General features: G+C 38.7%; 1 protein-coding gene across 3 annotated transcripts in view; it reads left to right on the plus strand.

The window, feature by feature from the left end:
• Phka2 (phosphorylase kinase regulatory subunit alpha 2) overlaps window positions 1-26,117 on the plus strand; it is a 73,268-nt gene that overhangs the window by 9,756 nt on the left and 37,395 nt on the right. For all 3 annotated transcript variants that reach the window (XM_051178894.1, XM_051178895.1, XM_051178896.1), the window contains exons 2-10: window positions 6,760-6,918; window positions 9,837-9,884; window positions 10,920-11,088; window positions 11,957-12,039; window positions 14,086-14,166; window positions 15,446-15,544; window positions 17,560-17,706; window positions 19,626-19,679; window positions 20,242-20,364. In XM_051178894.1, the coding sequence (XP_051034851.1) occupies window positions 6,760-6,918; window positions 9,837-9,884; window positions 10,920-11,088; window positions 11,957-12,039; window positions 14,086-14,166; window positions 15,446-15,544; window positions 17,560-17,706; window positions 19,626-19,679; window positions 20,242-20,364 (963 nt within the window). The remainder of the gene's footprint in view (window positions 1-6,759; window positions 6,919-9,836; window positions 9,885-10,919; window positions 11,089-11,956; window positions 12,040-14,085; window positions 14,167-15,445; window positions 15,545-17,559; window positions 17,707-19,625; window positions 19,680-20,241; window positions 20,365-26,117) is intronic.

Raw genomic sequence — 26,117 nt, forward strand, 5'->3', positions numbered from 1 at the left:
AAAGATACAAAGACAATATAACACCATACAGTAACCAGATTCTCTCTGAGCTTTGACTCTTTATGGGGCTTTATTCTTTTACTTTTTAGTTTTTATTTTTTGAGACAGGGTTTCTCTGTGTAATTTTTATCTGTCCTGGAATTCACTCTGCATACCAGGTTTACTTTGCAAATCACAGAGATCTGCTTGCCTCTGTCTCCCGAGTGCTGGGATTAAAGGCGTATGCCACAACACCCAACTCCTCACTGTATTTTTAAACCTTTTTATTCCTTTTCTCTCCCAAGCCTATATATATTTTAGAACATACTGTAAACCTTTAGAGATTTTTCTTAATATGAATCTGTCTTTAATGTAAACCTTTATCTTTTTGTAGCCACTAGTCTTTTATCAGGTAAACAACAACTTTGCGAAAATGAAAGTCATAGCTGTGTCAGCAGCGGTTTATCAAAGATGGCGGTGGCTATTTACTGCCAGCACTGAGAGCTGTGGTCATTGCCTTGGGTCTGTTCTGCCATCCAGCAAGCATGCTGCAGGCTTGGAGATGTGGTCACTGCCATTGACATCTCTCATACACAGCAATAAATTGTTAGCAGAGTTATTTAAAAGCCCTGCGGTTTTTTGCCGCTTATGCTGAGTCAGGAATCTTCCCTTAAAGGAGCCGTGCAATTATCTGCTTGTCTCTCGCAAAGAAGAGTCCAACAGAGAAAAATGCTGCTACCAAGAAACCTTGCTTGTCTCTGTTCTTTTGTTTCTAAAACCCCTTTTTTAAGCTTTTGTTAAATTTTAAGTGGAAGTTCTTACTAGCCATGTGGGCGCCATATGTAAGGAGTAAGATTTTTCCTCCTACTGCCGGTCTGTCCTGCCGCAGCGCCAGCCCCAATTAACACACAGAGAGTCTGTATTTAATATAATGCTGTTGGCCAGGTACTAGTTTCTTATCGGCTAGCTCTGTCTTAATAATTAACCCATTTCTGCTAATCTCCACATGGTCTCCTCTTACCGGATAGCCGGCTGCCATACTGTTCTCTCCAGACTCTCCATCTTGACTCCTCCTTACTCCTTCCTCTTTTCTCCTTGTCTCCTAGTCCTGCCTATCTTGCATTCCTATTGGCCAACAGTGCTTTATTCATTAACCAGTATGAGAAACATATATACATAATGGCATCTCCCATCAGCTCAGTCCTTCTTCTAACTGACACCCACATTCAGGAAGTCTGGATCGATCCTGTCTATGCTGGTTTCCCAGCAGTCTTGGATCCATGAGCTCCACACTGTTGTTTAAAAAAGCTTTCTTTTTTCTTCCGTGGACTATCTTTAGATCTTTGTCAGGACTCAGTTTGCTGTATCCCCATGGCTCCATTTCTGAAGTAAAATTGTTCCATCTATCTGTGTATCTATTCCTTTATGTTTTGTTAGATTCACACATATTTAGGATTGTTGCACCTTTATGCAGAATTGACTGTTGTGGGTAGTTGTCTGTCTGCCCCACTTCCATGAGATGGAAAAGGTTCTAGATGCAGGCTGCTCAGTATTCTGGTTCCTAGAAGCAGAAAATGACAAAATCACATCTGACCAAGGGTAGATACAAAGCATTCAATAGAAAGATCATTTGGTATTAGAAGCCACTGGAATTTTGGTCCTGTTTAGTACCAGAACATAGGGGTGAAATCCTGGGATTAATGCATTCTAGACCTCAGAGCTCTGTTGTCCTATTTTTTTTTAATTCTCATTTACTTTTCCTAGTTAGAAACTAAAAAGAAATGGAATAAGGCAGGTGAGGCAAATGACTTGGTACAAGGCTGGGGCATTCTTCATGCAAGGTACACAGAATTTGGTATAGTACACAGAAAAAGACTTAATAGGCGTGAACACAACTGTCTGTAATTACAGAGCTTAGGAGGGTGAGGCAAGAGGATGCTGAGTTCTAGACTGGTCTCAATTACATAGTGAGACTCTCAGAAAAAAAATTCATTAGCAATATTTTCAGTAATGATAAAAGGGAGACCCTCCAAACCTTTTTAAAATAACAATAATGGTACTTGCTCTGAATTCTTCCCCCTGGCAATGTATCTATCTATTACCTCAAATTATGAGTACATAAAAATAAATAGCATGGATAAAGGCTTTTTAGTTTGTTAATATTAAACGTGTAGTGTTTTTCACTATGTGTCAAGTATTCCAAAGTGCTTAATAAACATTAATTCATTTAACCCTCACAGACTGCCTCATGAGATGGAGGTAATGGTATAATCCCCACTTCATAGAGAGATGCTGAAGTCATTTGTTCCAAGTTACAGCTATTTTGTGGTAGAGTTTTGAACCAATGGAGTCTAGAGCTTGTGGTCTTCAACATGGTACATGGAAGTTGTGTTAATAGTTCCTGGTTAAAAAGAAATGGGAAGTTAGCTATCAGAAGAGCAAATCCAGTGGCCTGTTTCCAAAAGATAGAGAAGTTGAAAATGTTAAAAAGTCTTTTACAGGAAGGAAGAATAGTTATTTTAAAAGTGCACATAAATAGACTCTGTCAATCTAGAAATTCCAATTTAGAGATTCTACTCCATACCAAAAACAGCTCCTGGAGAGTAAGTGTTGCTTATGATGTGTACAGAGTACTTGAAGCTGCGAGTGCCCTACATTCTAGGAGTGATAGCCATTTTTAGAGTTCCTTGCAAATAATATTATTTATACTGACTGTTGAGATACAGAGCTGCAGTCAGGTGACTGTCTTTCTTCAAGGTGTTAACATGCTAGCTGGGAGTTAAATTGATGCGGAAACAAGCATCATTCAGAACAAGAAGCAAAAGCTGATATTATGATAAGATTTGTGCTCTCCCCTCTAGGTGCTAAGTGAAGGCTTAACCCCAAAGTGTCTATATACATCTGTATCTATAGTGCTTAAGAAGGTTATTCAAGTTAAATTATGCCACAGCAGTGGATCCTGATTATAGATTTGATCTGGAGCATTATCTGCAAATTCATGCATAAAATCTTTAAACAGCAGTATTTTGTGGCTATCTTTAGATCATTGAGGATTGTCTCCTTGAGGGAGTTGTACAATTTAAGTCCCTTCCCTTTTTGTTGTTCCTTTTTCCTGACTATGATGTGATGTGTATGCTAAAACCATTATCCCCATGGTGAGGGTACTGGGGTGGAAACCTTTGGGATGTCATCAGATGGTGATGATGAAGCCCTCTTGAAATAAAATTCATCCCCGTTTAAAAGACAAAAAAGCCCATTATTGAAAACAGCATCTGCCATAAGGACATTTATTACTGTGTTTTTGTAGTGGTAATGAAAGCCCTATAATGGATATCTATCATAAGGGTAGATCCCTGCATGCATTCTTAAGTATATTTGCCATAGAATGTTACGCAGCTCCAAGCTCTTAAATTTGAGTTATTCCAGGTGGCTTGAGAGGATCTCCTCAGGTTCTGCTGAGTGAGAAATGCAAGGTGAGCAGTGATCCTATGATTCCTGTGTCATTAAAAACTGATACCCTCCAAAAAAATTTCTGTGTGAGCAAGAATTTTTGCCAAAGCATATGTATATGTATCACTTTACTATAATATTTAATATATGACATTCAGTTTTGGTAGAACAAAGAAAAAAGGGAAAACATCACATATACATAAATACACACACACACACACACACACACACACACACACACACACACACACGTTGTTACATGGACTGGGTTTTTTATAGATTGCTAGTATGAGCAGGAAGCAGCACACCAAAAAGAGAAGGGGAAAAGCTGAAACAGCTATATGATTATAGCTCCATATTTCTGCATTGTTATATGAGGATTTAATTATAATGAAATCATTTGTATTGAAAATAGGTTTTTCTATACAATATATTTGGATTATGGTTCCCCTTTCCCTCCTCCCAACTCCTCCCAGATACTCCCCACCTTCCCACCTACCCAAAAGCAGCATGTAGTTAAAGTGATCATTCAGAAATGTAAGGTTGGCCTAGACAGATCCATTCCCCTCCTCTTTGTAATGTGCATTTGTCTTTGTTAGCTGGCAGATTGGCATCAGACACCCCTCCATTTGCATACCTGTTTCAAACAAAGGCCCCGAGCTTCTAATGAAATGGACCTGTGTGAGTGGCACGCAAGACTCAGTGGATGGAAATGCAGGGGATATGGTACAGACCATCCCCAAGTAGGAGAAGAACACAAAGACAAACTCCTGGAATATCTTTATTAGAAAGGACAATAGAACCTGGTACACCAGAGTATCTACAAAACTATGAATATTTCAGTTTTTATGAGTCACATTGAATGGAAACTCCCACATCATCTTGTTGCATAACACATCCTGTTTTATAGATGTAAAGCAGTAAGCAAATCAGAAATTATTCCTTTTGTTGTATGCAGCTAACACACCAGTTTTCCATGGATCCAGTGCCTGTAATTTTGAGTATAAGATCCCTTGGAACACCCTCCTGCTTCTCTGTATTTGAATGAGCGACACAGACAATCTAGTCTTAAGGTGGGGATTAACTAAGCAGAATAAAAGAGAGGACTTTTAGTTAACAGGATCGTGACATTTTATAATCTAAGCTACACTTGACACTGTGTAAGCTGTCACTCCTATGTTATTGGAAAGCTGTTTTAGACTCAAGGTTAGTGGGGCATGCCAGGAAGAGATTGGTTTCTTACTTAGGCTCTTCTGATGTCTTACTGTCACAAGCTTACCCATTAAGCCTCAGAACAGATAGAACTGCAAACACTATGTATATGATATTTAGGAATAGTGATTCTTTTAGACTCAGCAATCCACTATAGGAACAACACATAACACTTTCAACCCTTGGCAGCTGAATGTAAATTCCCACATCTTCTTGTTTCATAACACATTCTATTTTATAGATTTAAAGCAGTAAGAAAATCAGAAAGTATTTTTTTGTTGTGTGTAGTAGCACCCCCATTTCCCACAGACTTATTGACTTTAAAGCCATTGATTTGTAGTTGTTGGCAGCAGAACTATTTTAATGCATTGAATGCTGTTGCTCCTACAGATAATAGCTGTTGAGTTTTAGATATTTTTATAGATTGTAGATTAGTTAAAAAAGAAAGTCAAATATTTAGTTTCTTGTGTGGGACCATGTTAAAACTGCCAATATTTTTTTTAATCTAGTAGCTGTGGCAGTGTCCTTTCAAAATTACCCAATGGAAGTTTTCATGACTCTTCCTATAAATAATATAGTGCCTTCTGAATAATGGTTATTATTATTTTGCTTTACACTTGGATTGAACCCAAGGCCTCATGCATACCAGCCAAGCACTGTACTACTAAGCCATGCAGTTTTGTTTTTGTTTTTGTTTTAGCTTGCACCAGTATCCCTCCATTTGTATACCAATATCAAGCAAAGACCCCAGACTTCTAAACACAGAGACCCATTTGGGTGGCTCATAAAAACAGTGGGTAGTGGTACAGATAATATATTAAACTGGCACGTAAGATATTTTTAAGGTGGCAAGGTTTTAATTGTAAAAGTATATTTTATTACATACATATTTCTTTGTATATTTTCAGAAGTCAGCCAACTTTGTGACTCATTCCTTAACTGTTTTATCTGTGAGCTCAGAGTTTTTATTAGGGTTGGATTTAAAAAATATTGGACTGGGGATATAGCTCAGTGGTAGAATATTTGTCTAACCTAGTTTCAGTTCCCAGTACCCCAAATATATAAATAGCTTTATTGAGATATAATTTAGGTTCTTTAGAATTCATTTATTTAAAGTGCACAACTGCTTTTTAGTATATGCATGGGGTTGTTTATCTATTGCCTCAATTAACTTTAATCTATTTTATAAAGAAAAGAGAAAACCAGACTGGAGAGATGACTTAATGGATAAGAGCACTTGTTTTTGTAGAGGACCTGGGTTCAGTTCCCAGCACTCACATGATTTGCAACCATCTGTGATTCCAATTCTAGGGAATCTAACACTCTCTTCTGACCTCTGTGGGTACCAGGCATGCATGTGGTGTATATGGATACATGCAGGCAAAGCATAATACACATAAAATATTTTTTAAGAAAGAAAAATAAAAATGTTTGATTATTCATCAGTTGATAGATACTTGCTATTTCTGCTTGTCAACATTTTTGAATAATGCTGTTATAAACATTTGTGAACAACTTCATGAGAGGATCCAAACCTTTTTGTTGACTCTGCTGCTTTTCTAGAATACATCAGTGCTTTCACAGCTAATGAGGGTTCCCATATGCCCTACTACATAACATCTTCTGGTCAGATGAATGAAGTATCTGAGTTGCAGACAGGGTTGGTAGCTTTTCTGACCACATAGAGCTAGAAGATGGATCAGGGCCCATAACACAGATATCTTGTTCCTAGCTTCAGTAATTTAATAACTGATAGGAAACATGAAGGCCAAGAAGACCTAACGTCTACAATACACATATTAGTAAAGCCTGATAGAATTTTTTTCTGTTTGGTGTTTCTTCTCTTTTAGACATTGAAATAGTTTGTCTGGTCTAAAGGTTTTAAAAAAAAGCATAAGAATCAGAAAGTTCCTTAGACTTTTTCTAGTCTCATCTTCTAATTATACGAGTGAGGCATCTGAGATACAGAGAAAAGGAACTCAGGTTTCTCTGTGCTCTTTGTTCTCAAGTCCTCAGTCCTCATCCACCTCCATAGGTGAACATTAATTGTGTAGGAAATTTATGAATGGTGATGCCCAAGTGTCTTTTTTGTGTGTGTGTGTGTCTCTTCTCTAATAGAACCCGGTCACTGGATTGTTATCAGCCAGCCATGAACAGAAGGATGCCTGGGTACGGGACAACATCTATAGCATACTGGCTGTTTGGGGCCTGGGTATGGCCTACCGCAAGAATGCTGACCGTGATGAGGATAAAGCCAAGGCCTATGAGTTGGAACAGGTAATAGTGACTGACATCAGTGTTTGGTCTGCTCAGTGAACTAAAAAATCCATGAGGAAATAGTTGTATGTGCAGAACAGTTCAAGGTGTGGTCCTTCATTTCTGCTGTAGAGTACTTTATGAAGGCATTCAGATGGTTGACACCACACATTTATCTTTGTGTTTGAGATAAAACAGTAACACCACAAATCACATCAAGTGGGAAACAAAAACATCCAAATTCCTACCTCCAATATGTTAATATGCCTACCTGGTTCTATTTCTCTCTCATAATATGATTGTTTATGAAAAGTTGATGCATGGCCATCCACTACATGTACCAGCTCCTCACCCTGGGCACCAAATGAGAAAAAAATAATAGAAAGCAAAAAAGCTGATGCATCAAAGGTAGACATCCCAAAGCATGAACTTTTCAGAGGGATTGGTTACATCCCAAAGACTATTTATCTAAATGCTGGTGCCACTGCTTAAGACAATTCTTAAATGTCCTTTAAAAACACCTTTCTAGTTTGCACCATACTCTAGGAAGTGACTCTTACTTATTCATAGTTACCCTTTAGTTTTGAGCCAAATTGGCATTATTTAATTTTTGTGCCTATGTTATTTGGCATATAGCTCAATGAAGATATTTCATTAAGTTTTCCAAAATCAGGGAAGAATGTAACTCAGTGGTAAAATGCTTGCTTGGCATGCCACGTTCATTCCCCAGTACTGGAAAAATTTTCCAAAATAAAAAATCAAGATACCCAATAAGACAAAAATGTACTTACTTTTCTACCCTGAGCACAGGATGTATTTTCCAAATGTTTTGAGTAATCGTGTTTAGGTAAGGAGCACTGAACTATGAAAGTATAATCACCTTGGCATGAGAACATTTCAAGTGTATCTTTATAGGGGGTGGGGATTGAACATGGGGTCTCAAGATAAGTATACACTGTACCAAATGAATGCCTGGTCCTGGGGTTTATCTTTAATTCATACATTCCTGGACAGCCTTCATAGCTAGTGGATGATTGGGCCCAGAAAAAGTTCTTTTAGCCCAGTTGTAGCTTGTTACAGTAAGCAAGTGGGTATGAGTGATAAGCAGCGTGAAGGGAATTTGACAACTGTGGGAAAGCTCAGAAAGGGAGCTTATCTCTGGGAGCAAAGTTTGCATTGATTGGACCAGGGCTTGCTCAGTGTGAGCTGATGAAATCACTAATTTTTAACATTACAAATAGCAGTCAGTGACTGCTCCTCCAGAAAGATGCATGAATGAGTGAATCAGTTATTTGCTGGTACAATAATTTGATGTAAGGTATCTTGCAACTCTCCCATCATACACACACACACACACACACACACACACAGTGAGAGAAAGAGAGAGAGATAGAAGAGAGAGAGAAAGGTTGGTTAAATTTTCTATTTCTTTACTGAAACCCAAATAGACCACAGTGTTTCAGATTTAATGTCTTTTTACTATTTGATGTGTGGTTAATTAACTAAACGATGGGACTAGGCATAGTGGTACACATCTTTAATCCCGCTACTCAGAAGATAGAGGCAGATATATCTCTGAGTTTAAAGTCAGCCTGGTGTACATGGTGAGTTCCAGACCATCCAGGGCTGCATAGTGATATTCTGTCTCAATAAATAAGTACTAATAGAAACATCGCCTTTGGTTATGGAAAATAATAATAAATACTGGGCATCTTCAAGTAATAAGCAGTTGGGGCACTTGAGGCTTGATTGACACAATCGTTCATTGTGTGAGATTGTCTTGTGCATTTGGGGATATTTAGGGACTCTGATCCTGATCATTAAGTTCTAGTAATCTTTATCTCTGTCATTGTCATTATTAGAATGCCCCTATCACATTTCCAGATGCTTTCCTACTACTGGGGTTTGGCAGCATCAACCAAGTTGGAAAGCTCTTATTTCTTTCATAGGAAATAGCTTTACTTAGTTTAAGGGAAAGTCAGTTGACAAATGTGTATGTTGTCTGAGTGTAAGCATTGTAACAGTGCCAACTTTATCTTGTACTAGATATCCTAGGATACTAGAATCCTAGGATTTTAGAGGAGGAAAGGTCTGACTTCCAGACTTTTCCCTGGCCATGAACTTTCAGGCCCTTTTGCTTTACTGTCACTGGTAAGGCATGGTATGTGTCATGATACACACATGCCAGTAAATAGAAACTTCTTTCAGTTCATGATGTCTGATTATCTAGGTTCTGTTTTACTCCACCTCTTGTCATCACAGAGTTGAGAAATGTTACTTCATCTCCTTTAGGCTCAGGTTCCTCTTGCAGAGACTGAGGTAAAAATACTACCCACCTTAATAAGGCTGGTGCTCCAATTCAAAGTAATATAAGTAAAATGTTTTTCACAATGTTTGGATGCAGTGCCTAATTAGTTAATGTAGCATTATTATGATTTAGAACGATGATGATAGTGATAGTAATTAGTTGAAATATTTAATAATCATATTATGAAAAAATCCTGGATACCACTTGTATTTTTAAGAACTTTGCTTAGTGGTCCAATAATAGTGTCACAAATGGCTCTTTTGGCAAAATATCATTACTTTTGGATGGGCATGGTAGGATTAATTTGTACTTGGTATAACAAAAATAAATTGCTAAGAAATGTAACATGGAGTTCCCAAATACAAAGCTTATAAAAATGTCAGATGGGAGTCACTGAATTCCAGAGCCCAAAGATGCATCTGCTCCAACCCTTTTATTTGAGATAAATCACTTTGTCAAAATATTTATTTTGTGATGGAATAGAAAAGTCTTAATGTGAACAATCAGAATAGTTATGTATAGTTAGGATCTGTCTTTTCTGGAACATTGCCAGACAACACTGGCTTATTGGCCATGTATGAGTAATCAGTTTTCTTGAAGCCTTGTTACTGATGCTGCTGTATTTCCACAGAATGTGGTGAAGCTGATGCGAGGCCTTCTTCAGTGCATGATGAGACAGGTAGGTGGGATGTGACAGACTAATACCTACAGAACATTGGAATGTGCATTTATGTCATTTCAAGTCAGATGACATCTTTGTTACATTTGGAACCTCCTCAAGAAGAAAAACCAGAAATGGTTTGCTTACTTCCTCTTCTTAAAATTGTCCTCAATAATTTATTATGCTATAGTACCACAGTTTCAAAGGACAGTTTTGAAGGCCCTCTTTCAAAGATTTATGTGTACAGAATGGAGAACATAGCTTTTTTATTTATATAAAAAACAATATTAAAACTACCCAGAGAAACCGATGTACTGCTTATTGTTTATTCTGGGTGTTTTCGCTTCAGATCAACTGCTTGAATTTTTAAATTTTTTCATTATTGGGTCCAGCTAGATGAATCAGTCATCACAAAACCTGAAGACCTGAATTCAATGCCAGCTAGATGGGGAGAAGCCATTTCCACAAGTTGTCCTCTGCCCTCCTCTTACACACATCTGCACATGTACACACAAAAATATAAATCAATGTAATTCATGGTTTTAAACTGACTTCGTTATTTACTGATATGTTCAGTGTAGGGTAAATGAAACAATTTGTTGCAATATTATACACAGAACCTTCTACAAGGATCTGCACTGGTTCAGAGGTGTGTGTGCTACCACACCATCCTTAGTTGGCATAGCCAAAGACATTGTGCTCTTTTCTTTGCCATGTTAAAAAAGAGAAGTTGGCATTTAAACTGGCTCTTTTCCTTCCCTTCCTATGTCCTTGAGAACCTACCATACACCCCTGCTGGGGAATCTATGGACAAGGAGACTTTTTGACCTATGAACTCTGGGTTGAGGTATTTCCATTGAACGAGTGGTAAATGTCTCCATCATGGCCTCTCTGTGTAGTGCTCATTAGTAGCTACTTGCCAGCCTCCTGGCTCCCAGAGATAGCAGATAATAGCTCTAGTAGATTCAATGACTACATATGACTACATATGACTTCTGCCAGCCATGAAGCTGCCTATCTATGTGTGTGATGCCATCTTGCCTTCTTCTTCAGGTGGACAAAGTGGAGAAATTCAAGCACACTCAGAGTACCAAGGACAGCCTGCACGCCAAGTACAATACAGCTACTTGCAGTACCGTGGTGGGTGATGACCAGTGGGGCCACCTTCAGGTGGATGCCACCTCCCTCTTCCTTCTGTTCCTGGCCCAGATGACTGCCTCAGGTGAGCCACAGCCACTTGAGTGACAAATCAGAAGGTGACAGAGGCAGTGTCCATTTGTACTACTATAACAAATACCCAAGTCTGGGAAATTTAAACAACATAGAAGTTTCTTTTCTCACAATTCTAGAGGCTGAAAAGGCCAAGGTTAAGGTACCAACAAGTTCAGCTATCTGGTAAGAGCTGCCTCCTCTGAAGAAGAAAGCTTGGTGTTCACACGGCAGATGGGTTGAAGCCTCTTTCATGAGGGCCCTAATCCATCCATGGCCTAACTTCATATAGGCCTATACTCTTAGTATTGGCACATTAGCAACACTGCACTTCAGAGAGATGCACTGAGGGCATACCAAATACTGTGAATTAGTAGTAGATTATACAGAGGAAAAGTTGCTGCTTCCCTGTGGTGTCATATGCATCTGTGTCTGGGATAAGGCAGGGAATGCAGGGTCCCACTTTGTCACCTATAGACAGAAATTAGCCTTTACCAGGGCATGTGCAAGTTTTGCTTTTACTCACTCAAGGCTAGGCACAGGCTATCGATATGTTGGGGCTCAAACCTTTGCTTTGTTAGAATCTTCTCTGCACAAACATAACGTTCCAGAGAGCCTGTGTCTTATCTCTGAATTTTCTTCACATAGGCACACCCTCATGATGGTGCTACCCCCACTTTCTGTCTTTCCTTCTTCCCTTCTGCTTTCTGAGATTAGGCATCAACCTTAGGACTTACTTCAGACTTAACTGTTGATGCTCAATAAGAAAAGTAAAGATGGGATAAAAAAAAGACCTACCTATCTGCTAGCAAAATATTTGTTGTGTGTAACTGGCAACTCTGCTCACAGTATCTCTTCACAGTATCACTTTTCTTCATTAGGCTTGCGTATTATTTTCACCCTTGATGAAGTGGCCTTCATACAGAATCTTGTCTTTTACATAGAAGCTGCATATAAAGTTGCTGTAAGTACCCATGCTGGTAGTCTTTATTCCAGTTGTCAAAATAGACAGACAGATGGAAGGAAGGAAGGAAGCAGCCAGTTCTGTGAAAGCCAGCTTTTTGGGGCTTACTAGAAAGTTAGCATGTGGCACCTTTGTATGCAAAGTGTGTGTGTGTATATATATATATGTATGTATGTATGTATGTATGTATGTATGTATGTATGTATGCATGGATGTATGTATATATGTATATGTATATGTATATATATATATATATATATATATATATATATATAGTACTGTGATATAATTGGGGGTTTCATTTTAGAATGTACCATACACTCTGTCTGAATACATTACTATATTATAAATAACACCTTAAAATGCCACATAGGATATAAGTTGGCCTGAACAGGGGCCATGTTGGTGCCTTGATGGGGACTGAGGCACCATAGACTTACCTGTCTCAAAATGTCAGTAGTGCCAAACTTGAGAGATCTTTTTGGGAAAGGTGTGCTTTCAGTTGGCCCTTGGGAGATGAATAGGTTTCCATAAGAGAGGAAGAGAAAGGGCATTGGAGTGCAGGAATAGTATGAGTAACCAATAGTTGCATACAGGAACAGGCTATGTGGGGAAGGTGTGATTTAGGGAGAGCAGAGGTTAGAAGCATTTGGAGTAGAGTTCAGAGTAAAGGCACAGACTTCAGAGGAAAATTGGCACTAGAAATGGGAGTGTCTGTCAACTTGCTGGCATTCTAAAGATGGAGGCCAGGTTATAGAGGGTATGGCCACCATGCAGAGAGTCATTGACATGCTCTACTGGTAAAGAAACTATTGCTCAATTTATTTGAAGTGGAGGCTAAACTCATCACACAGTCTTCAAGGATGAATTTCTAGTGGCTGCTAGATTGGAGTATAGAAGCCTTTACTACCCCCCCATCTAAGTCATTAGTCTTACTTTTTAATTTTCATGACTTTACATAGTAGGAGCAACTATGTTCATCATTCTTCTTTGGGTATTTAAAAATAAAGAGTGATTTTGGTATCAACCCTGCTCTTTTTTTGAGAGAGAGAGAGAGTATAATATAATTATGTCATTCCCCCCTTCCTTTTCTTCCCTCCAAACCTTCCCATATAACCCCCCTTGCTTTCTTTCAAATTTATGGCCTTTTTTCTTTGTGTATGTGTGTGTTCTTAAATGTCTAAATATAATCTACTCTGTCTGTGTAATGTTACTTGTGTATATATTTTTCAGGGTTGACCATTTGGTATTGGATAACCAGTTGGTGTGCTCATCCCTAAGGAAGACCATTACTCCCACTATCAGTATATCTTAGTTGCTTAGAGTTCTTTGTCTATGGTTGAGGCTTCATGAGCCTTTCCCCTTCCATGTTTACATGTCTGTTGGTGTCATATTTGCTCATAGTGTCATGTTTAGGCAGCCATGTTGGGTTTTGTTAGGTTTTTGCTCTTTTAGATTGTATGCAGCATTTTGAAACAACATATGACACTTGGGTTTTTAATAAAAATATGAATCACCAAAGTTAGGTATATATGTATTGAGTCTTCTGTGTGACAGTAGTCTGAATTAATTTGCATGAATGAATCTTTAATACCATGTGTGTTGAGTGAGTCACTTTTGACCTTGGATTCAGTTACTCACTAAACATTCTTTACACAAGAGTTAATGCTAAAAATAGTTTTTGAAACTGTTTTAAATAAGTTCAAAGGCATTGGCCAAATTTACAAGGGCAACACTTTGATTTTAAGATAAGTAAAATATATTGTTCACCGCAAATTGAGTTTGTTACAAATTAATGCATTTTAGAAATAATCCTTCAGAGTGTCTTTGTGTGTTCTTTTGTTCCACTTGAGTACTTTCCTCTAGAATTCTCTATAGAGGCCACCTAAGCTGAAATTGAGCAAGAACAGAATGAATATATGAAGCCACAGCTTTTGGGAAGCCATACCCATGTTTGATTGTGTTTGTACTAACATAAAGAAATTGCTTTTCTGTAGTATTTATCATGTACTCCCCCACCTCTGATAGCTGCCTTTTTCCCCTCAGGATTATGGAATGTGGGAACGTGGAGATAAGACTAATCAGGGCATTCCAGAACTGAATGCAAGCTCTGTGGGAATGGCCAAGGTGACAGTCCTGTTTGCTCTCCCATCTGTGTGTGTTTTGTTCTTTGGTTCTCTTTTTAGGGATTTGAATTTAATATGACTAGTGCTTTTATTTACTTTTTTTTTTTTTTTTTTTTTTTTTGCAAAAGTCAGAAGCAAATACATGAAATCCAAGTGGCACCTGTGCTCCAGCCAAGCAAAATTATAGGTCAAGAAAAATAGCTTCCCAAGTCTGCATGTGACAGAAAATAAATTGCTCAACCCTTACGAGTTGGTGTCACCCATGGGTCCAAGTTCTTGCTGTTAAGCTGTGTTAGTAGTGCCCAGTCTTCCTCTCTAGGTCATAGTGATGGTAGCACGAGCACTTTGTGGGTGAGATGCACATCGTCAAGTCTGCAAGGTCAGATAAGTAACAGTAATCAGTGAAGCTGGCCAGATAGAAAGAGAGCAGAGCAAGAGGGAGATGCGGGGGATGCTGGCAACTGTCCCTGAAAGTATTTCAACTCAAAACCAGTTAGAAAAATGGTCTTCCAGCCAGCCTTGTAATGTGTGCCTCTAATCCCAACTTCTCAGAGTACTGAAGCAGGATGGTGACTTGAACCCAGAGGTTCGGGGCCAACATGGGGGGCACAGTGAGGCCCTGTTCTAAAAAGGAAAAAGAGAAGAGAGGTGATGGGACAAGGCAGGACAGGGATGGAGATGAAAAGAATGGAAACAGAAGACAAAAGGGGGAAACCTCTTAAAGCTAAACGGGGTATACCTATGGGGTTATATCCAGCCTGTAGGCCACTAGTGTGAATCTCTTGCTAAAGATATTTGGCTGAACATAGGCATAAACTTAGACAGCATGAAGGCTTCAGAGCCACAGTTTTAAAAGCAACAATGAATATGCTCTGTAATGCCAAACTGACAAAAAATACACTTTTTACTGAAAACCAAATTAACTTTCTCAATTAACCCTGAGGTAGGTTAACTGCAAAACTTAAGTGAAAGAATTTTTAGTGCTCCCACACGTGATGTTATATACTTGCTACTATTCCATCTTTTGGTAGAATATTACTTTCTTGTGAGGAAGTGTTTTCCTGTGCTTTCTTTCTTATTCATAGAATGAGCAGTGTCATCCTGGAAAGCTACTGATAATGAAGAGAGACCATGACAATAGGACTCTAGCTAGATTCGATAGCCATTCTTCATTGCCATTAGGAGAAATGTGTGTGTTAGATTGCTAAATGAAAAAGGATTGCCAATTAATTATGCATGTATTTATTAAAAAGAAAAGTAATTGTCATCCATTTGTGTAGGCAGCACTAGAGGCAATTGATGAACTTGATCTTTTTGGAGCCCATGGAGGACGCAAGTCAGTCATCCATGTCCTGCCTGACGAGGTCGAGCATTGCCAGGTAATAGTTATTCCTCCAGAGTTCCAGAAAGTGGGAAAGGAGAATCCTGGCCAGGAAAGGCTTGGATTCCGTTATTGATTTGACTCCTTGTGATTCAGCTTCCTTATCCATAAACTGGGCATGTATATAGGTGTCATCCCTCTGCCTCATAAGGATCAGAGTAAATGAACCTGGACAACTTGCCCAAGTACTTCAGAAAGTACTATGCAACATAATCCATGCAACATAATCCATAGTGATGCTATGTGTGTGGAGGCAGCAGCCAAAGCATCTTGGTTGTGCTAGAAGCAAAATCTGTTGTGTGATTTTTGAGAACATAAGTGGTTTTCTCACAGGTTTGTTTCTTAGTGCTCCCAAATGGAGTGGCTCACAAGTGGCATTTCACTTGAAGTGAGGAGGCATGGTGTACAGAATGGGAGAGAGGAGAGGTGAAATGAGAGAGATGTCAAATTCATAGAACTTCTTTGAAATACAGATCACTAGAATAATTTGTACAGTATAGGGGTACCAGTAAGTAGACAGTCTTTAATTATTAGTATGGACCTACTATGTGCTGGGACTAAAATGAGCCAGATACATAACTTGTAAACAATAAACCATGGATGATGGTGTATGCATGCAATCCCAGGAGGAAGAGGCAGGAGGACCAAAACTTCAAACTCATCTTCAGCTACACAGAGAATTGCCAGGGTTAAGGCTAGCTTAACCTACAGGAAGCCCTGTCTTCAAAAAAAAAAAAAACTAAACTCAAAACACTTTTTAAAAGCTTCCAGTGAGAGTTCGTGTTTCCAGGCAAAGAAACCCTGAGAAGGAGTGATTATAACCATGTAGTTTATAGTTATATTTTGGTCCATAAGGGATGGCATATACTGTGGTATCATAGTGAATTTTGTCTCTTATTGACCAAAATGTACCATACAGCCTATGTGTGTAATAGACTACACGATCTAAGTGTAAGTATGATACTTATACAATGATGAAATCATCTAATATTGTATTTCTCAGAATGTGCCATTCATCAAATGATTCTCAAGTATAGTTAAAGGACTGAGACAAGAATTGGTTGACTATAAAAAAAAGCTTTAGTCTAGAGCTGAAGGGCTCAACTCATCTTAATCCCACCTTCCTGTTCATTCCATTTTTCCCACTAAGCATAGCCCTTAATGAAGTCTATGGTATTTTCTTATGGTATACATTAATATGTGTTCTTAGTAGATATATAGTATGGTGGGAAAGTATAAGCTGGGTTTAAATACAGGTTTGATCACTGGCTATATGACCTTAGGCATGAATCCTGTGTCTCAGAGTCCTTGTGTATTAGTTTGGTATAATGCCTTATCTGTATCTTCAGGTGGAATATCTAATGAGCTTGTTTTTGCAGGTGCCTAGCCTGTGTCTGTACACATTAGATCTCAACATTAGTTCCTTTACTTTTCCAAACATTCCCTTATAACTCTAACCTGTTCTATGAGTATAATGCTTAATCTAGCTACCTTACTGTTGAGGCCATATAGTACCTCTCAATAAGCTTTTGAAAATTCTGGAACTAAACTAGTTCTTACCATTTTGTCTGACCACTCATGAGATCTTATGAATTTTATTTTTCCTTAAAGCAATGTCTAACTTACCTAATTCATATAGTCCCATTTCAGAAAAGCATCCGTTTCTCATTGCTGGTCCTGTATTAGTGTTCTTATCAGGTGTCTGTGTCTGTAGCCAGACATCTTGACTGCTGGGCATGGAAAGAAGGGAGATAGCAGTTCTTAGCACAAGCTCAGACTGTCATGCTCTCTTCAACCCCCCTCCTCTCCTGAGCAAGAGGAAGAGGAAGCATTGTCTGGGTGGCTGGGTAAGCAAGAGTGGTCAGTGGTTGCCATGTTGCTAAGATTAGGGCCTTCTCCAAATAGACAAATTCATTTGAATGTTTCCTTTAGGCCAAGGCGATGATTCCCTAGATGCTATATCTAATTAGTCCTGCTTCTCTAGCTTAAACTACCTCCTTGTTTTTTATTCAGTCAATTCTTCTCTCCATGTTGCCAAGAGCATCAACATCTAAAGAAATCGATGCTGGGCTTCTTTCTATTATTTCTTTCCCGGCCTTTGCAGTAGAAGATGTGAACCTAGTAAATGTGACCAAAAATGAAATCATTTCCAAGCTTCAGGTAAGTATTGGACAGTGCTCTTCTGTTCTGCATTAAATGCCACATTCATGTGATGACATGGGGCAGATACCTTTTCCTTGTGATTCTTAGTGTGCTATTCCTAGATCAGCAGTTCTTAGCCTGTGTATTGTGACTCCCATGAGGGTCACATATCAGGTATCATGCATATCAATTATTTATATTACAATTCATAACAGCAACAAAATTACAAGTTATGAAATAACAAAATAAATTTATGGTTGGTGGTTACCACAGCATGAGAAACTATATTAAAAGGTCCCATCATTAGGAAGGTTGAGGACCACTACTGTAGATGTTATAGGAAGATTCCTTACAGAATCTCTAGAAAGCCCTATAGACCCTGCCAGAACAAAAGTGTATATCCAAACTGATTGCCGTGCAAGCATGAGGACCTGAGTTCATAACCCCAACACCCATTTACAAATCTAGACACAGCAGTACACATCCATAATCCGGAGGAGATGGGTAGATCTCTACAATTTGCTGGCCAACCAGTTTAGCTGAATTGGTGAACTTCAGGTTCAGTGAGTCTCTGTCAAAAAAAAAAAGTGGAGAGGGATTGAGGAGGATTGAGGAAAATGGCTGACATTAATCTCTAATCTACACACATGTGTGCGCGCACACACACACACACATATGCACACGACACAGAAAAGGAGACAGGTTGGCTTTGAAGAGAGAAAAGAAGCCAGTAGAGGGAGGAAGGGAAAGACAAGAAAGTAAATAGAAGATAAATGAGAACAAAGTACTATAAAAATATAGAAATTAAGAAGTACTTTTATTATAAAATATAATGAAACTCAGTATTTTTGTATTCTAATAAAAATTTGAATGATGAAAATATGTTACCGCATTCAGTGAAATTCAGTTAACAGATCAGTAAGCTGAGACCATATTACATTCTCAGCAAACAGAAACCCATGAAATTATCCAAGGATGCAAGTTTCCTATGTCAAAGCTTCATGTTGTCTGTCCCACCTATATTCAGTAAGAAATACATTTGTCCCTTGCAGACAAAGCAATGAAAGTGTCTCCAATCATATTCAGAAAAGAAAGCAACTGTCATTATGAAGCTCTGTGGAAAAAGGGGATAATTTAGGTAGCTTTAGCTGAAAGGGCAGCTGTAATGTGTTTACAGGACAAGTGGCTTCTTGTCCAGGGATGCTTCCCAGAACCACACAGAACTTGTACAAGCCTCTAGAACAAGTGATAGCCAACTCTGCCAGGACAGCACCACCTGCAAAAGAAACTGGAAAATAGTCACCCAAAGCTACCATTCAGGGATTAGGGACATCAGATAAGACCCCATCACACCCAGCCTCCTTTCTTGACATCCCAAAAGCTGAAGAGGAGCTCTGGCATCTGCACCCAGTGAATCAGCTGCCAATAGTTCAGGAAGCCTCCCTTCCATATACTTCTGTCTCTTAATCCCCTCCCCTCCTCTAAGCCTTGCCAGGCCTCTGAATCAGACCGTCCAGCATGCACAGCCTGAATGCATTGAATCCTTTCAGCTTCCCAGACATATAGACAGGAGGCAGCCATTCCAAGTACCAGTGGCTTTTTTCACCTAGCGAGGACACCTTTGCATCTGTGTCTGATACTGTAAAGCGGTGGGAAGAGTGGCCATTCACTGGGTCCTTGATAATCGTATTTGCAGCCCCACCCTAGACTCAGATGGAATGTTTCAATAGTCTCTTTTGAATGCTCATCAGGTTTGAATTTGCTTTGCTTAGTACTTAGAAAGAACTCTTTACATTAAAGCGAAGAACGCTGGTACATATTTGCTCACTGAAAACCACAAGGGAAAGGGGATGAAGGACCTGAGTTGAAATTAAAAGGCAAAGAAAAATTCTTTTGATTTCATCAGCTCTGCTTTTTTTTCCCCTTCAACTTACCAGGGCCGTTATGGATGCTGTCGCTTCCTTCGGGATGGTTATAAAACCCCAAGAGAGGTTGTATTTAAATATTATTTATGTTCTTTAACTACTCCATATCTACTTTCCAGTGTGTCATTCTCCCTGTACTGATTATAATTATATGTTGGATATCTGGAAGGAAAGTATTAATTTTGAAGTCAGCAAACCTGGAGTTAAGTAGAAAAGAATGATCATCAGGTCAAGCCAGTAACATAAAACAAGCTTGTAAATCAAGGATGAGTAAGCCTGTGGCTCACACCTTATTTTTTTAAAGGTAGTCTGTAGCCTTCTCCTTATGTTTACTGCCACAGTAACTAATATAATGATATAAATGAATCAAATCATCTACCAAGCATTGAGATAGGCAAATTGCTATTCGTTAGAAGGCTAGGATGCTTTAGTGTAATAAACTACTGAGGAGTCTGTATGTATTTCTAATTTAGTGTCTGAAATTTTGCCCAAACTAGTACTTCCCCCATGACTCCTACTCATACCAAAGCTGCACTGACTGAGTTAGGCAAGAGAAACCCAGTGAGGCACAGTGGCATTGTGTATGAAGTCTAACATCCTTTTCTAAAAGTTTTATATTTGGTTCTAGGACCCACACCGTTTGCATTATGACCCTGCTGAACTTAAGCTCTTTGAAAACATTGAATGTGAATGGCCTGTGTTCTGGACTTACTTAATCATAGATGGAATCTTCAATGGTGATGCTGTTCAGGTGAGAAAATACTGGGCATCGTGCTCATAAGTCTGTTCATCCCATCGATGGGCTCATCACTATTAGCAGAGTCATTCACAATCCACGTCATTGCTTCTGCTATCTGTTGCCATTTTAAAAACTTGGCCAAAGCCTAGTGCATTACAGCAATGGCTGTTTTATTGACTTGTTCGTAATTCTGTTACTTGGGCAGAGCCAGCAGGGACAAGTTATCTCTGTCTCTCTCCATGTCCCCTGAGATAGTTCACAGGGCTACAGGACCTTTTCTTAAGATAGTCCCACTCACATGATCTGTGAGTGAAATCTGGCTGCCGGCTAAGCCTTGATGCAGAGCTGAGCTGTGGCAGGGACTTGGTTCTTCTCCATGTGCCTCACTTGGGCTTTTCACGGCAGTAGAATCTCTGGGTCATTAGATTTTTCATGCCGTAGTTGTCTTTTCTTGAAGAATGAAAAAGCATAGGCTGCCAAGTTCTCTCAAGTCTTATTACAGAACTGGCAAAGTGCCTCCATCACATGGTCAGTTAAAGAGTGCTGCGGGGAGGGGGGGCGGGGGAGCTAGACAAGGACATGAGTGCTAGGAGGCATAGTTCCTGTCTATCTCAGACAGGCGTTCCTTTTATTCCTTTCAGATCAGTCTGTCATTTTGCTGTTGTTAGGTCGAGTTCAGAGGTGGTTTAGTGATACTCTCAGATAACATCTTGTTTAGTCTATCAGCCCTCTGTCTCCCAGGCTCCAGCTTTACTCCGTGTTCTTTCCATTCTCTGCGCCTGAGCCAGAATGACTTTATTAAAAGACACACTTAGATTATGCTGTTGCCCTTCAGTGTTAGTCACATTTTTATTGCTGTGATGAAATATCTTAAATAAACAAGTTCAAAGGAGGAAAAATTCCTTTTTGGCTCACTGTTTCAGAGGTTTCAGCTCCTAGGTGGCTTTAACCTCTTTGCTTTGGTCCTGTGGTATGGAGGCTATAGTGAAAGAAAACTATTTACCTCGTATTTGCCAAGAAACAGGCTATGTGCCAGGGAAGATGCTAGGGCCCCAGTACACTCTCCCAAGAACATAACTCCAATGACTTAACTTTCTCCAAGTAGGCCCTATCTGCTAGTTCCTACTACACTCAGTAATGCCAATAGATCCTGTTAACCACTATCTCACTCTGGCTTCTCAGAGCCCATTCCAATCACATTTCAGGTCTGGAGGAGAAGGAGATGGACCTTAGTCTCTGTCTTGAGCATTTTGGCTTTTGAAAACCCAGTGCTCAGGAACATAAGCAGTAAACTTAAAATATTAATGTCCCTTTGTGATTCACTCTTTTATTGTGTGTAAAGCTTATCTTGGACCTTCTTGTCTTTTATTCTAACCATTGAATGTTCTCTGAATGAATGACTTTGAATTTCAGTGAAAATAGACTTAACAATGATCAAAGGGACAGAGGGAGAGAAGGAGATTAAAATGACTGTGCTTCAGATCTTTTTTAAGGGAATAAGAGAGCTTTTCTGTAACAATTTTAAGTGTTCATGGTCCAGGAACATGTATTTAGGCTACTCCAAATTTCACATTCCAACATGGAAACAGTTTCATGAAGTTTTTATAGTTATACAGAAGAAAATCATAAATAAAGGCAAGTTTAAAATACATTGGTGGGGCAGGCATACCAGAGGGGCAGGTACAGCGCGATAATAGAAGTTTTTCTATAAAGCCAAGATGCTTATTTGAGCTTTTGAGTTGGTGGAAACTAGTTAGTAGATTTCAAGAGGTTTTGATTATCAGTCACAGGGTGTTAGTACTAACAGAGGAGTGGGCAAGGAGTGGATATTTTGGAGGGCTAGACCCAGTCTCTGGACTTGCAACATTCCAATCTTTCCACAGTCCTGAAATTCTTTTTTTTTATTAATTTTTTAAATTTAAATTAAAACCATCTTATTTTTCATACCAAGCCCTAATCAGCCAATCGTCTCTGCAGATTCCTTTCAAGAGTTTTTCACTCATAGTTCCTCCTGTTGGCTCAGCATTGTATTGTGTGCCAATTCAGGGTCCACATATTATACATCAAATATTGCAAGAGAATGAAGTGACAATCATAGCCTGCAGGGGTCTGCACCAGGCCCTCTGCATAATGCTGTGCTTGTGTAGCTTGGTCCTCTTCTGGGACTCCTATCAATGGGAGTGGGGACTGTCTCTGACTCTTGCCTGTTCTTGAGCTCCTACTGGGCCACCTTGTCCAACCTTAATATGAAGTGAGTGTCTACTCTTATTATAACTTGTTAAGTGGTATTGGGTTGATATCTGTGAGAAGCCTGCTTTTTTCTAAAGGGAAACGGAAAAGGAATGGATGTGGGGGAGGAGAAGGAGAGCTAGGGGAGTGGAAGGGAGGGGGGTGAGGTGCAGATATTTTATATGAGAAAAGAATAAATAAAAAGAAAAGAAACTCCTACATCATGTGGAAACTATTGGCATCATGATCTGGATCCTAATTATTTTTTATCCCCTCTGTATCTGACATAACATTTACATGTGACATGGATTACTGTATCTGAAATTAAGTAAATCAGACTACAGTTTGACCTAATAGAGTGAATGTTAACAATGAAACAAACATATCTAAAATAACCAGAATTGGCATATTTTTCAAGAGACTATATATACATACATACATACCCTTCCCTCTGTATTTACAGTGGTTTGTACTCAATGAACTATCTTACTTATATTTACATGGTTAGAAATGGGACTTGGAAGACATCACTGTAGGGGTAGTCTCCCTTTCTATTAGTAAAATACAACTACTATTTAATTCATTTTTAATCCCAGCTGATTGTAGTATATGACATTGTAGAAATTAAATCAAGAAACATCAATACTTATGGCATAAAACATGCCAAATGTTGTTGTTAGACATTGATATCTTTTGTATAAATTAGGTAAGAATTAACCCAAATCTTTTGATATCTCTAGCTATAGTAAGTAAAATCAGTGTACAATTTTAAAACTAGCCTTTTTTTTTTTTTTTTTTTTTTTTTTGCTTTATCCAATTATCCAAAGTGTGTGTGTGTTTTGCAGAGGATGAAAGTTGGATCTTGTACATTATAGTCAATTACTACCAACAAATACCAACAAGACATATTCCCAACCCCAGCAAATATTACCTAATCAATAAACGTGTGTGTGTGTGTGTGTGTGTGTGTGTGTGTGTGTGTGTGTGTAGTATGTACATGATCATGTATGTGGGTAAAGGATGCTCATGTGTGAAAACCAGAGGTTGATCTTCTTCAGTTGCTCTCTACCTCTCTCTCTACCTTAGTTTTGAGATAGGGTCTCTCACTAGAACTCATTTATTCAGCTAGACTGGCTGGCCAATCAGATTTAGGGACCCTGTAGGTGGATTTTTCTGTCTCCTCTGCCAGCTCCCAAATCATAATACAGAGACTTCTTATTAATTAGCAAAGCTTAGCTGATAGCTTAGACTTGTTTCTAACTAGCTCTTATAATTTAAATTAACCCATTTCCATTAATTTCCTTTCTGCCTTGTGGCTTGATTACTTTTACTCTGTACTGCCCATGATGCTTCCTTGATTCCTTCATTTCTGGCTGGCAACTCTTCATGTTTCTGCCCTTCTTGTTCCCAGCATTCTCTCTCCCCCGAAGTCCTCCCTAGCTATTGGCTGTTCAGCTTTTTATTAAATCAATTAGAGTGACAATCATCACAGAGTACAAAAAAAAAAATTATTCCCAATGTTTACCCCCTTTTGTCTCAATAAAAAGAAAGGTTTAACTCTAACATAATAAAACTATAAACAATAAGAACAATTATCAGGTAAGAATTATATTTACAATGTCTAGTCCAGTTGTATTTGGCATATTTGGAGAAAACACTCCTTTATGTACTCAATCTTGATGAGTTCAAAGCTTTACCTAATTTCCCTTCTATCATAACTAAGGAAAACTGTACCCATAACTACCTATTGTTCAACTCTATCAAAGGACTATTACCTTAGTAAATAGGAAGTACAGAGCAAACAACTTCTAAAACTACAGAATTGTCAGCTCTGCATCCATCTTTTCTTTCGTGTCCTGCTTGTCCAGTTTGTACAGCATACTGTCAGCAGTTGAGGCAAGGGCAGTTTCTTGCCCAAATGGCTCATTATCCTTTTTTGAAGTAGATTGATGCTTTCAGGAACCACTGTCATGACAGTGAGATGCTGCATGAAAAGCTTCATATTATTAAAACATTTTAAATGTCATATTCTGTAGATCTCTGAAGTGTTTGAAGATTACCTCTCTATCTAAAATAGATCTGTTTGACCTTGAAAACATACAAGTTTGACTGTTACAGGTGACTAACTACTAACCTGCATTTCTTTATTATCTTAAATAGTTTGTAATAATAGCTTTCAAGGCCTAGAAATGTACATTGCATTATTAAATGAGCTGCATAGGTACAATAACTTAAACAAGAGTAGAAACATGTACAGTATATGCTAACAAAAATAACCTTAAGTTTGTATCAATATAGAAAAATCAATACCAATGTAAAATATTTATGACTACTAGTTGCTTTTTTGGTTTAAAAGTAGATTCAATACTCTACCCTATTGTCCAATCATTTCTTTTTAAAATATATTTATTTTTTCTTATTTTACATATTGATCCCAGTTCCATCTCCCTCCCTTTCTCCCATGCCCCTGACCCCCTCCCATCCCACCAACCCTCACTCCACAGGGAGGATGATGTCTTCCAGGAAGGATCCTCAAAATCTGTCAAGTCATTTTATCCTATCATTTCCACCCCCCCTTTTCTTTTCAGAATGAGATCCCTGAATCTAATTCCTTTGTTCACCTTTTTTCCTGATCATTAGTGATAAAACTTGTAATCAACCACCCAAACTAATAACAAATATTCGTAACCCACTGAATGATCAAAAACTACCCACCCTACCTCTTGGGAATGTGGGTGTCCTGTTCTCTAGACTGCTTCCTGTTGTCTAGGGGACCCTGAGAAAATTAAGATAATGGCCAGGTTCTGGGAGAGCTAGCTGAATCATTGTTGCCAGTCTCTATGTCCTAGAAAGCCCTGGCTGGAGTAGTGCATGAGGATGGACCATCTCAGGTAGCCTTCTTGAAATTGTCCTGAGCACTTTGTAATCCAAAACTGGTCTTTGTGGGGTGTTTGTCAGTTTAGTTGCATAAACACAATCTAGGTTGAATTGTTGTTCTGGGCCCCATCATCCTTTTGGATACTTCAAAGGTCGCTATTAGGAATGGTCATGGTTCACTACAGAAAACTTAAACATTTTAAATGTTATATGCAACAGATCTTGGAGAGGTTAAAGGACCACAATTTAAGTTCATCCAGGATACACAAACTTAATTCCTAGTTATCCAATTCAGACTCAAGCCTGAAACCATGTACACAAAAATAGATGAAGCCTTGACCATTAATAAGTGTCATGACAGAAAGTTTAAAATATACATACATACATATACACACACATATATATGTATATATATATACACAAATATATATATATATATACACATATATATCTTATAAATTTTGAGGTAATATTTATACCTTAAGGAAAGTTTTAGCCAGGTGGTGGTGCCTCACACCTTTAATGCTGGCACTCGGGAGGCAGAGGCATGTGGATCTCCGTGAGTTGGAGGCCAACCTGGCCTGCTGATTGAGTTCTGGGACAGGCTCCAAAGCTACAGAGAAACACTGTCTTGAAAAACAAAAAAACAAAAAAAAAAA

This window comes from Phodopus roborovskii, unplaced genomic scaffold (genome assembly GCF_943737965.1).
Source record: "Phodopus roborovskii unplaced genomic scaffold, PHOROB, whole genome shotgun sequence".
NCBI lineage: Eukaryota > Metazoa > Chordata > Mammalia > Rodentia > Cricetidae > Phodopus > Phodopus roborovskii.